Source organism: Myotis myotis, unplaced genomic scaffold, assembly GCF_014108235.1.
Source record: "Myotis myotis isolate mMyoMyo1 unplaced genomic scaffold, mMyoMyo1.p scaffold_m19_p_16, whole genome shotgun sequence".
Classification (NCBI taxonomy): Eukaryota; Metazoa; Chordata; class Mammalia; order Chiroptera; family Vespertilionidae; genus Myotis; species Myotis myotis.
In genome coordinates, this window is record NW_023416320.1 from 50,746,111 (window position 1) to 50,758,840 (window position 12,730).

Consider the following 12,730-nt stretch of genomic DNA (forward strand, 5'->3'; position numbering starts at 1 on the left):
TTGAGCTGGATCTAAGGGCAGTAGCTTTGCTGTGTTTGCTTGAATTTTCCGAACTATCTGGGTTCTTGATTCCACAGGGCTATTGTGTGGATCCAGTAATCCCGGCACAAAAATACCCGGGGAGTGACTCCCCTGGCGTCCAGGTTATGAGCGGCTCAGTCTTTCCACATGCCTGGGGGATGAGCTAGCCCCATGCGAGTTCCTCTTCCAGCTTCCTAATCCCACAGGCGAAACAGCGCCCATAGCAGTCAGATCAGCAGGACCTGCGGCTGCAGCCCCGGGAAGGCTCTGCAGCGGGTGCCTCTAGGGCGTCTTTTTGCATCACGACTGCCTGGAACTAAGGAGAAGTTGAGAATATAAATATGGACCACACTGACTCCTTCCCGGTGCGCCACAGCAGACGTTTATCTCCCTGGCGCGAGGCCCTGCGGAGCCAGCTCCTCTCCTTTCGCCTGGATCTTCCTTATAAACCACTTGGGGGAGGGAAGCAGCGCAATGCTGTACCCCCACCCCACCCCCTGGCGCCTTTGCTCCTAATCTCCCCGCTTGTCCTGGAGAGCGAGGTCGCGGTTTCAAGCAGCAGGCTCACTGTGTGCAAGCCTTCCAGCCTGCAGAGGGCTCTCACTTCCCCTGGGCAGGGGCGCAGCGGGGAGCTGGGGTCCCAGGCACTGCCGCTCTGTGGTCCCAGGGTCCAGCCCAGCTCGCTCCCGGCCAAGGGGACCCCGGGTCTGCAGGACGCCGCTGCGGCTCCAGGACTGGCCGCTTCCTCAGGCTCCAGGATAATGCCCTCCCCGGCCTTCCTCCCGCCCGCGCTCCTAGAACTTTTCAAGTCCCTGCAAGGGAGCCCGCACCGCTGGCCCACAGGCGCTTCCTTCTAGGGCGTCACGGGGTCGGAGCGCACAGCCGCCGCCAGCGCCCGGGGGAGGGGGTGTCTTAGGTGGCGGCTGAGCGCGACTGCAACACCCTGTTTACCCCCAAAATAATGCATGGTGCCAGGGGAGGGGGCACCAGGCGAAAGGCGCCGCATCTGTGCCCAGGATCACGGGCGGGGCAGCCTCGCAGCTCCAGGGGATGGGACGGGAGGGGGGGGGGTGGCACGGGGACCTCCGCCCACCCCACCCGACAGCTGTCAGCCCTTGGCATTCATTGGCTCCCCCACCCCGCCTCCTGAATACCACCCCAGCCAGCCTAGCCCCCCGCCCTCCTTGCTGACCTAATAAGGCCATGCAGGGTGTGGGGAGCTGGATAAAAGGCGCTCCGCACGGGGCTTCTGCAGACAGCGGACTCTGCAGACAGCGGGCAGCGGCCACCAGCGAGCACGACCATGGCCAAGGAGTGGGGCTACGCCAGCCACAATGGTGAGTCCCCAACGGGTCCGGGCGCCCTGCACTGCACAGACTGCAGACCACGGGCGGCTCCAGAAACGTGCGTGGAGGGGTCGGATGGGGACACCACGCAGCGCCACCGCTGCCCCTTTGCCTTTATCCGGGCACCCTCCCTCGGAGCTGGTGTCACTCCCTGCGGGAGCGGGCTGGCTCCCTTCCCACGGCCACGCTGCCTCCAGGAGCCAGACCTCGCAGGTCCAGCTGAGTGGCCCCAAGTCCGGGCGGCGGGCACGCACCTCTCAGCCCGGTGCGGGCACAGGGCGGGCTCTGAGCACCACCTGGGGCCAGTCTTTCCGTCCAACCGACGGCAGGAGGTGGCCCTGCGCCCACTGCACAGAGCAGCCTCGAGGCTGGGCCCTGGAGGAGGGCGGGCGGCAGTCTCCAGGTGCAGGAGGAGCCCCTGCCTCCGTAGCCAGGGCCCCGGCTGCCATCCACTCCCCCGCAGCCACGCGGGTTCCTCACTAGAACGAGGGTCCGCATTGTGCCCCGAGTTAACAACCCCCCTTGCCTGCCCAGGTCCTGACCACTGGCACGAGCTTTACCCAATCGCCAAGGGAGACAACCAGTCGCCCATCGCGCTGCACACCAAGGACATTAAGTACGACTCTTCCCTGCAGCCCTGGTCGGCCTCCTACGACCCCGCCTCCTGCAAGAGCATCCTGAACAACGGCAAGACCTGCCGGGTGGTGTTCGATGACACCTATGACCGCTCCAGTGAGTATGGCCCCCGGTGGAGCTCATGGGGGTCCGCAGCGGCACTGGCAGCACTGGGACAGTCACAGCCTTAGTGGGAGAGGGACTCCGCCCCTGGAGATGGAGAGGAAGGGACTGCGCTCTGGTCCTGGGGCACAGCGGCGGGAGGGGAACGTCCCTGCGCTCACTCTGCGCAGCCAGGCCCCGGCAGGCTGAGAGGAGCTGGGAGGGGAGGGGCCGTGCGCACAGGGGACTGGCAGAGCTCTGGGTTCCAGGGCCTTCACCGGGGGTCCTCTGCTTCCCCCCACACATGGCAGAGCTTCCGTTCTACAAAGCGAGGAACAGCGCAGAGAAAGGAGTGGGCGGCCCTGGGGGAGGACAGGGCCAGAGTGAGGAGGAGGCTTGCCCCTCCCTCCGGGTTTGTCTGATGGGCCCGTCCGGAGAGTGTTTTTAAGTCCTGACAGTTTCCTCTTGGGGGTGTGTGAGAATGAAGAACCCCGTCTTTAAAGCAGCTCTTTCTTATACCTACACTGTTAGCAAATCAGCGGCATCTTTAAGGGGCTGACTAGAAAGGCTGTTGCACTGTACACGAGGTAAGTCTTCCCTGAATATTTTGGTGCTTGACGTGCAACAATACATCTTCTGATGACCCTATTTGTAAAAAAGTTAAAACCACCCTTATTGATGCACATACAGGAAGATTCTCGATGATGTCATAGAAAGGAACAAGCCACAGTTCCTCCTACCAGGAGTGCCAAGGCAGGAATATCATAGAAATAGACATTTTCTTAAGCAATAATCTATGTTGCTTATCTCTTACCTTTCTCTCCATTTAAATCAAATGCCATTTGGGAGGGTGAACAACAGCCTGAAACAGGACCAATTAGGTTGGGCCATGGGCATGCCATTGGGGTCAGCGGGTGGCCGGCCCCGTGCGGCGCCGTGGGCTCGTCCTCACGCGTTGGAGGCGTGTCCAGGTGACTGTGCCAGCGGTGGGACAGGACATGCGGCCCGTCGAGCATGGCTCCCGCATGACCACGCTCACGGGAGCCTCGCTCTGCCGTTTCAGACGGACGCTGTGGTTCTCCAGGCGCTGCAGGGCCCGTGGGCGGGCAGTTCTTTCTAGAACTGCATTCTATGATGAGCCAGCTGCTATTGATAAATAATTTTACTTATTTATTTATATTTCAGAGAGGAAGGGAGAGGGAGAGAGAGATAGAAACATCAAGGATGAGAGAGAATCATTGATCGGCTGCCTCCTGCACACCCCCCAGTGGGGATCGACTCCGCAACCTAGGCGTGTGCCCTTGATGGAATCAAACCCGGGACCCTTCAGTCCGCAGGCCAATGCTCTATTCACTGAGCCACACCAGCTGGGGCCTAAATCTTGAGTTAAAGGTTTCTGCCTGGTTCCCACATCCTCCAGGGAATAGTTCAGCCACTCACTCACTCCCCGGGCCGAGTGACGTGAAACCAAATGAAGTGACAGGACGGAGGCATTTGGACAGCCAGCTCAAGTTCATGCCTGGGAGAGCTCGCATTTCACTGAGCATTGATCGCTCCCCTGGGAAACCTGGCTTCCCACTTCCTCTCATTGGAACAGGCCGTCTCAGTGGCAGCTCTGGCTTGGAATAGGAAAGTGGTTGGAGAAAAGAACTCACTTCGCTCAGTGCCCCGCTGGGCACCATGATGAGCAGTTCAGTCCTTAATCTCCTTTCATCCTCCCAGCAGTCCCAAATGCTGGTACTATTAGCACCTTCCCAGAGAAGGTCAGCAACTTGCCTGAAGACACAGGGCCAGGGGGGTGGGCGCAGGGCAGGGGGGGGCGGTGATAGGGGGAGGGCACAGGGCGGGGAGGGGGGAGGGCACGGGGGGGGTATGGGGGAGGAAGGGGGAGGGCACAGGGCCAGGTATCTGTCTGGCTCTCAGCCGGCAGTCACTTCCCACTGCTCCACACGCCCACCCACACTCTGCTTGTCTACCACCCCAGGGCTCACCCTGCTGCTTTGCTTTTATGCTCATAAATGTTAAATTGAGATTTAAAAAATAATAAAACGAGCAAACAAACAAGACAGGATGGAAACAGCGTTGGCTTTGATAGATGCCAAGACTCTCTTTTGGAAGAGGGGGCCCGTGTGGCCCGGGGGCACCCCCCCTCCCTCAGGGCAGCGTCGGGTGGGGCTCGGCGGGGCCAGCTCCCCGCTGACCAGCTTCTCCTCGCAGTGCTGAGGGGCGGCCCTCTCAGCGGGCCCTACCGCCTGCGCCAGTTCCACCTGCACTGGGGCTCCGCGGACGACCACGGCTCCGAGCACACCGTGGACGGGGTGCAGTACGCCGCCGAGGTAGGAGCCGCCGCCCCGGGAACAGCCACGCCGCGCCTCCGCTCTGTGCCCAGCCTGTAGCTTTGCCAAGAGCTGCGCTCCTTTCGCCGAAGCTGAGGCTGCGGACCTTCTGGGCTAGCGGCTAAAGGTTAAGGGGCGGGGTGGGCGCCCCGAGGGAAGAGTTCTGAGGTGACACTAAGAATTTGGACAGAGGCTGAATAGAAGGAAGTCCTGGCCAATGGGATGCTTACAGGTGAGCACTGCTGAGCCTTCTGGCAGCCCCACGAGGCAGGGGACAGGTGGGGAAACCGAGGCACAGCAGGCGGCGTCAGAAGTCCCCCGGGGGGCGTGACGGGCTCTGCCTCAGACCGGCTGCGCATCCGCAGCTTGTCCTGCGCCCTGAGCTGCCCCTGTGGAAAGAGTTCTTCAGGTGCTTTAAGAACAGCACTCAGGAGTGCTGCCAGCACCCAGCCCCTGTCTCCTCATGAAGGCTGTGCATGCGTGTGTGATTGCATATGCACATACATTCACACACACAACGCTTAATATGAGCAAATAGTGCTCTTTGTCTCGGTGAGTCCATTTTTTTAAAAAAAATATATTTTATTGATTTTCCACAGAGAGGAAGGGAGAGAGATAGAGAGTCAGAAACATCGATGAGAGAGAAACATTGATCAGCCGCCTCCTGCACAACCCCCACTCGGGATGTGCCCACAACCCAGGTACATGCCCTTGACCGGAATTGAACCTGGGACCCTTCAGTCCGCAGGCTGATGCTCTATCCACTGAGCCAAACCGGTTTCGGCAGAGTCCATTTTTAAAAAGCACAATTTGTAGCTCGGATCAAGGCCCCGAATTACAAGGAACTAAGACAAGCCTTCTGCATGTTCTCTCCATGAAGACAAGAGTGTTGGAGGCGAAGGTGCCTGGTGCCCAGAGGAGAGCATCTTCCCGCCCTCCCCCTCCCGGCAGCTGGGGCAGCGCAGGAAGCCAGGGCGCGGGGACACTCTCAGGCAGCCGGGCTGTTGGGTGAACTAACGTTTCTGGGAGACCTACAGCCCCCCTGGCCATCCACCCACAGCCCCCCTGAGCCCGGCGCGAGACACTCCTACTGCCAAGGCCTCTAGGCATCCCCCCCAGTTAAGTGTGCGCCTCACAAATACAGGGGCTTGCAGCCTGACCTCTGTGCATGGAGGCACCTCTCACGTTTGATATTGTGTGAACGGCTAGGAATATTGTGTTCCCTTGCCATTCTACGTGGCTCCATATGGGCCTTGGACTACTTTACCTGGTGCCTCTGTTCTCAGTTAGGATGAGGTACCCCGACTGCGAACAGGAGGCTGATGTAAGACGTTCACATCCCTGCTTGCCCCCCTGCTTCCCAGGTCCCCATGGCTGCAGGTGCTAGCGGACTGAGCTGTCTCAGGCAGAGGAGGGAGCAAATCTCTGACTTCACAGCTCAATTTTTATTCATTGTTTATCACAAAGTCCTAAATCTATTTATCCTCCTTTTATGCACATTTGAACATTCGACATGTCACCCAAATGGTGGCTGTTACTGTTAGAATCCCACCAGCTTCTGTGCGCTCTCAGCGGCCTCGGGCCGGGAGCCGTGGGGTGTCCTGCGGGTGTGTGACACGGTTCCCTGGCGCTGGGGATGAGCTCACAGCCTCTCTGCTTCCAGCTGCATCTGGTTCACTGGAACCCGAAGTACAACACCTTCGGGGAAGCTCTGAAGCAGCCGGACGGCACCGCCGTGGTGGGCATCTTCCTGAAGGTGAGGAGCCGCACGGCCACGTGCCTTATTTCCAAGCTGACTTCCTTTCCCACGCTCAGGGTGGCACCGTTCACTCCCCTCTTTTGCTTAACGGGGAGCAGAACGAATTTCAGTATTCATTCAACTAAAGCAGGTATTTCTGCTAAGACCAGCTCAAAATGTCTGCTTTCCCTTAAAAGTGTACCTTTTGCCATATTTCTCAAGATGTGGATCTGTAGATGAGTGTGGTGTGGAGGGCGGGTGGGCAGCATGGCCCATTACCCCTTCCCACAACTCATCCCACGGCCTGCACACCAGCAAAGCCGACGTTGGGGACGCTGTGATGCTGGGCCCGGCCACACATCCCCCAGGCTCAGGCAGGCCACATGCTCAAGGTCTCAGCGGAGACAGCACAGGGAATGTGTGTGTTGTTGAGCCAGCCTCGGTTTAAAGAGGCCTTAGTGTCGTTAACACAAGACTTTAGTGGCAACATAATCTAGACTCTAAGCCAGGAGTGGACACCTGCCTTCTTTCTTTCTGAATGACCTGATTCATCTTATGTTCTTCCTTCACTGGTCATGTCCCCGCTTGGACACAGCTCCACAGGGAGGGGGTGGGTCTGAGTGTAAAGACGGATGGGAGTCTAGTTTTAGGTACACTGAGTCCATTCTGGTTCTAATTCTATCTTAAAAAAAGAAAAACATGGAACGACTTTGCAAAGAAGGTTGAGGACACAGAAGCAGATCAACATGCAATTTTGTGGTTCTGTCCTTCAGAGGCCTGGAGTCCAAGTTTAGTTCAGAAAATACAAACTCTGAAATTTGTGGGGGAGAAAAAAATTTATGGTTTGCTCAGTGCAAGAATTCCTGGCAGAGTTATGAGTACTGGTTGCAGATGGATGGGTCAAAACTGGTTTTTAAGACAGTCCTACATTATGGAGAAGGGAAAAGTGTAATTATTGGTTTTCTATTTTCTTACAGATAGGACGTGAGAAAGGCGAGTTCCAGCTGATTCTCGATGCGCTGGACAAAGTGAAGACAAAGGTAAAAAATCCTCCTTTTCCCTCTGAGAACAGAGAACGAGATCTGTCAGCTTTCTCTTTCTACATTTCAAGTGTATTTCTTTCACCTGAATTCTGTTGCCAAGTTTGATGAGTATGCTAAGCACATATGCAGATAAATACCATTATACCCGTATGTTTACAGCTTTAAAGCCCTTTCACATGCATTAGCTTATGTAATGCTCACTGTCAGTTTGTTACATAACTGCTTTCTCAATGAGTGAATGACCTATGGCCACCCCCAACACATGCACACACCACATACACACACCATATACACATATAACATGCACACACACACTTATACCATATGCACACATACTACATACGCACAACCACATGCATACACCATATGCACACACACCACAGGCACCCCCATATGTGTACACATATACAACACACACCACATGTACACACAAACACGTCATACACACACAACAAATGTACATACACATTTACACACACGCACCATGTATGCACACACAACAGCACATGAACACACACCACATGTGCACATGTGAAACAGCAAGTGCACATATCATGTGCACCCACATGTTACATGCATACACACAATGCGCAGCACCTACACGCACACACACATTTGCAGAGGTGCCATATGTGGCTGCTGGTAGCACCCACCTATGGCCACCCTCGCAGGAAACCCCTAGTGAACCCGCTGGGACTGTCTGCGGCTGCTCCATCGAGTGCGGGTGCGCTTTGCCACCACAGGAAGCATTCCGCGTTCAACAGAACCTGAGCCTCTTGTTACCATTAAGGCCCAAAGATTAACTGATGTGAATGGTTTTTGTTGCAGTTTAGCGAGGTTTCTCCTTTTGTTGGGAAGTGATAGAACTACAGCTCTGACAGCTGATGAGGAATAACATCACAGGACTGTCCAGAGCCAGTCAGACCTCGCGGCCTGCTGCCCTTTGCCCTTTGCCCTTTATTTCTGAAGGCACGTGCTTTGTTTAGAAGCTCCGTTGTCTCTACGGCCTTGCATTTATTCTGGCAAACACAGTGGTGAGGGCCTGGGGAGAGCGGTGTGCACGCTTAGTGCACCTGCCTCCTCACCTGCCCATCTCGCCTGCCCCCCACCCCCCGCGCAGGGCAAGGAGGTGCCCTTCACCAACTTCGATCCGTCCTGCCTGTTCCCCGCCTGCCGTGACTACTGGACCTACCACGGCTCCTTCACCACCCCGCCCTGTGAGGAGTGCATCGTGTGGCTGCTGCTCAAGGAGCCCATCACCGTGAGCTCCGACCAGGTGAGCCGCGGCACGGACGCAGCGCTGGCTGGTTCCGTGGGAGTGATGCTAAATTGAAAGTGTACAGCTGCCCCGTGGAAGCTCAGAGAGCTGCCCTGCACCAGGGGATCACAATGGGCCCGGCAGGTACAGCCACAGTCAGCCTGTCCCACCTCCCACAGCCTGAGGTCACAGTGGGCCTGTCAGACACAGTCAGCCTGTCCCACCTCCCACAGCCTGAGGTCACAATGGGCCTGTCAGACACAGTCAGCCTGTCCCACCTCCCACAGCGTGAGGTCACAGTGGGCCTGTCAGACACAGTCAGCCTGTCCCACCTCCCACAGCGTGAGGTCACAGTGGGCCCGGCAGGAACAGCCACAGTCAGCCTGTCCCACCTCCCACAGCGTGAGGTCACAATGGGCCCGGCAGGTACAGCCACAGTCAGCCTGTCCCACCTCCCACAGCCTGAGGTCACAGTGGGCCTGTCAGACACAGTCAGCCTGTCCCACCTCCCACAGCGTGAGGTCACAGTGGGCCTGTCAGACACAGTCAGCCTGTCCCACCTCCCACAGCGTGAGGTCACAGTGGGCCCGGCAGGTACAGCCACAGTCAGCCTGTCCCACCTCCCACAGCGTGAGGTCACAATGGGCCCGGCAGGTACAGCCACAGTCAGCCTGTCCCACCTCCCACAGCGTGAGGTCACAGTGGGCCCGGCAGCTACAGGCGCAGTCAGCCTGTCCCACCTCCACAGCCTGAGGTCACAGTGGGCCTGTCAGACACAGTCAGCCTGTCCCACCTCCCACAGCCTGAGGTCACAGTGGGCCTGTCAGACACAGTCAGCCTGTCCCACCTTCCACAGCCTGAGGTCACAGTGGTCCCGGCAGCTACAGGCGCAGTCAGCCCGTTCCACCTCCCACAGCCTGAGGTCACAGTGGGCCTGTCAGACACAGTCAGCCTGTCCCACCTCCCACAGCGTGAGGTCACAGTGGGCCCGGCAGCTACAGGCGCAGTCAGCCCGTTCCACCTCCCACAGCCTGAGGTCACAGTGGGCCTGTCAGACACAGTCAGCCTGTCCCACCTTCCACAGCCTGAGGTCACAGTGGGCCTGTCAGACACAGTCAGCCTGTCCCACCTCCCACAGCGTGAGGTCACAGTGGGCCCGGCAGCTACAGGCGCAGTCAGCCTGTCCCACCTCCCACAGCCTGAGGTCACAGTGGGCCTGTCAGACACAGTCAGCCCGTCCCACCTCCCACAGCGTGAGGTCACAGTGGGCCCGGCAGCGACAGGCGCAGTCAGCCCGTTCCACCTCCCACAGCGTGAGGTCACAGTGGGCCTGTCAGACACAGTCAGCCTGTCCCACCTCCACAGCCTGAGGTCACAGTGGGCCTGTCAGACACAGTCAGCCTGTCCCACCTCCCACAGCGTGAGGTCACAGTGGGCCCGGCAGCTACAGGCGCAGTCAGCCTGTCCCACCTCCCACAGCCTGAGGTCACAGTGGGCCCGGCAGCTACAGGCGCAGTCAGCCCGTCCCACCTCCCACAGCGTGAGGTCACAGTGGGCCCGGCAGGTACAGGCGCAGTCAGCCCGTCCCACCTCCCACAGCGTGAGGTCACAGTGGGCCCGGCAGCTACAGGCGCAGTCAGCCCGTCCCACCTCCCACAGCCTGACTTCCTCGGGCCCCAGGATAACGCACACCATTTCCAGGCGGCTGTGGTGCTGGACGGTGACTGAGTTTATGCTCTGGAAACACTTACGGGTTTCGATGAACAGCACTTTGTTCACGGGAGGCGGCCAAGTGCAGGGTAGGAGGCAGGAGGCTCACTCCAGGCCTGGGGAGGAGGTGCAGACCCTGGGGAGGGGATGTCACCTGTGAGGTGCCGTACAGTAAGCTGAGGCTCAGAAAAGGCAAGTGATTAGCTGGTGATCACACAGCCACGTGCAGGACCTGAGATTCCCCCTCCGGCCTGTCTGCTCCAACACCCCCGACGCCCTCCTTACTGCTTCTGAGGAACGCGCAGCAGCAGTGATGGAGGAGACTGGAGGCCAGGCTCGGGGAGAGGAGTGGGCAGCCCGGGGAGGCGGGGTGTGAGGAACGTGGGCTTCCCAGCGTCTCCCGTGCCTAACGCAGCAGCTTCTCTGCCTCGTGGACTCAAGTTCACGCGGTCGTTGTTATCAACAGATCGGGTTTAACTGGTACAAATATTTTGAAAGAGAGAATTTCTTAAAGGAGAAAAACTAAAAACATTTTCATAGAGAAATATAGCATCACTGACAAGAATTTCCTAAATTCATCTCCCTAAAGAGAAAGAATCAGTTCTGAGCATTCTAAATGTAGCGCGATTGTTAGTTCCTGGTGCTCTTTGAACAATGGATTCCTGCATGTACCCAGTGACGACGGCTTACTGGTGCACTTTGCACCGACACTGTCCCCTCCTCCGTGAAATGAACTGTTTCAGAACCCGGGGAGGGGGCTCTGACCGGGGGCATGCGGTCCTGCATGGAATAGTTTTCCCGCGTGAAGAAAAGGCCTGTTCCACCAGGAACTGGTCACCCGCCAGCTCTGGCCTGAGTGGGAGGCAGGCGCTGTGTTTGCTGATCTTGTTTAAAAGCCATGGGTTTCTGACTCCGTCGCACGCATTGTGTGTCCGCTTGGTCTGACGTGGAGCTGACCACCTCCCTTTGCCCTGCAGATGGCCAAGCTGCGCAGCCTCCTGTCCAGCGCGGAGAACGAGCCCCCGGTGCCCCTGGTGGGAAACTGGCGCCCACCGCAGCCCATCAAGGGCAGGGTGGTGAGAGCCTCCTTCAAGTGAGCCCTCCCCACAGGGAACCCGCCCCCGAGAGCGGGTCCCGCCTCCTTCCCGTGCTCCTTGTGCCACATGTATTTCAGTCTCCACACCCAGCGATGAGCGATGCAATCACTGACGACAGGATGAGCAGGAAAGCGCCCAGCCTTTGTAGCGATCACCTTTCCTAGAAAAGTAGCATTTGTAGCGCAGTTTCAAAAAAGAGATGGAAGAGTAAAGATATAGGAAAGGACAATTGGGCACCGTTTTTCTGTCATAAATTTCACAGAACTTCAATTTTACAATTTTCACGTTACCCATTGTCCATTTTAACAGCTTAGTGAGAAATCCTATATGTAGGTGTGGAGGCGTGTGTAAGTCATATAGCAATTAAACTTGACCAGACAGGAACTGAGATGAGAATGTGTTTTAACCCTTAACTAAACCAACAGAGGCCCATGAGGTATTAAAATTCCAGCTCCTGTAAAGATGGCCTGGTTTTGATTATCAATGAAACAAAGACACATTCGACCAGGAGATTTAAGAAAACATGACCTGGTATTTGAATTTTTTCTTCCTAAAGGTGGTTGACTGTAGCCTAATACTTTTCTTTCCCGGAAGGAGGACACTTACTTTTAATTTCGCTCCTTTGGTTTTGCATGCTTGTTAACTAAACAGCCCGGATCTCTGAGTTGCGGGTGGGATTCACAACTCCTGGCACAGGTGGGGCGATGTCTGACGTGCAGTGAGGCGGGCAGCTGATCAGCAAAATAATAAAGACATGAATGCGAAGAGTTTCATGCCCTGGTGTGTGTGCTGTTTGTTGTTTGTTTGTTTTTAATGAAAAGGGGTTGCACATGACAAAACAGGGTGAAACTAAGAACAAGCCCACATACTGAGTTGGGTTGGATGCTCCACCCCCTTGGCGTGGTGAAGACAATTAGTGGGAGCCTCTGAGGAAGCCGCAAAAGGACCACATGGCCATGAATTTGAGAGTAGTCTCCAGAGGTCTGAAGGCTGGTTCAGGATTTGGGATTCATACCATAGGTGCCCCTGAGGGACAAGGAATGACCCTGGTCCAACACGTCAAAAGTCCATCCACTTAGCCCGGCCAATGTGGCTCAGTGGTTGAGCATCAGCCTATGAACCAGGAGGTCTCAGTTCGATTCCAGGTCAGGGCACATGCCCAGGTTGCAGGCTCGATCCCCAATGCGGGGTGTGCAGGAGGCAGCCAATCAATGATTCTCTCTCATCATTGATGTTCCTATCTCCCTTTTCCTCTCTGAAATCAATCCTATATAATAAAAGCCTAATATGCTAAGTGTCTGGTCTATGGGTTGCTGTTCAGTCAAAGCATAATCTACACTAATAAAAGAGAAACATGCAAATTAACCATCACTCTGCCACTCCGCTACACCCACAAGCCAGGCCCACCAGCCAATCAGGAGCAAGTGTGCAAATTAACCCAATCAAGATGGTGGCAGCCACGGA

General features: G+C 56.7%; 1 protein-coding gene across 1 annotated transcript; it reads left to right on the top strand.

The window, feature by feature from the left end:
• The first annotated feature begins 1,202 nt into the window (after nucleotides 1-1,202).
• On the top strand, nucleotides 1,203-12,039 carry CA3 (carbonic anhydrase 3). Its single transcript, XM_036337461.1, has 7 exons — nucleotides 1,203-1,358; nucleotides 1,902-2,099; nucleotides 4,302-4,420; nucleotides 6,084-6,176; nucleotides 7,136-7,198; nucleotides 8,322-8,477; nucleotides 11,147-12,039. The coding sequence occupies exons 1-7, from the start codon at nucleotides 1,325-1,327 to the stop codon at nucleotides 11,264-11,266; spliced, it is 783 nt and encodes a 260-aa protein (XP_036193354.1). The 5' UTR covers nucleotides 1,203-1,324; the 3' UTR covers nucleotides 11,267-12,039.
• The last annotated feature ends 691 nt before the right edge of the window (nucleotides 12,040-12,730 follow it).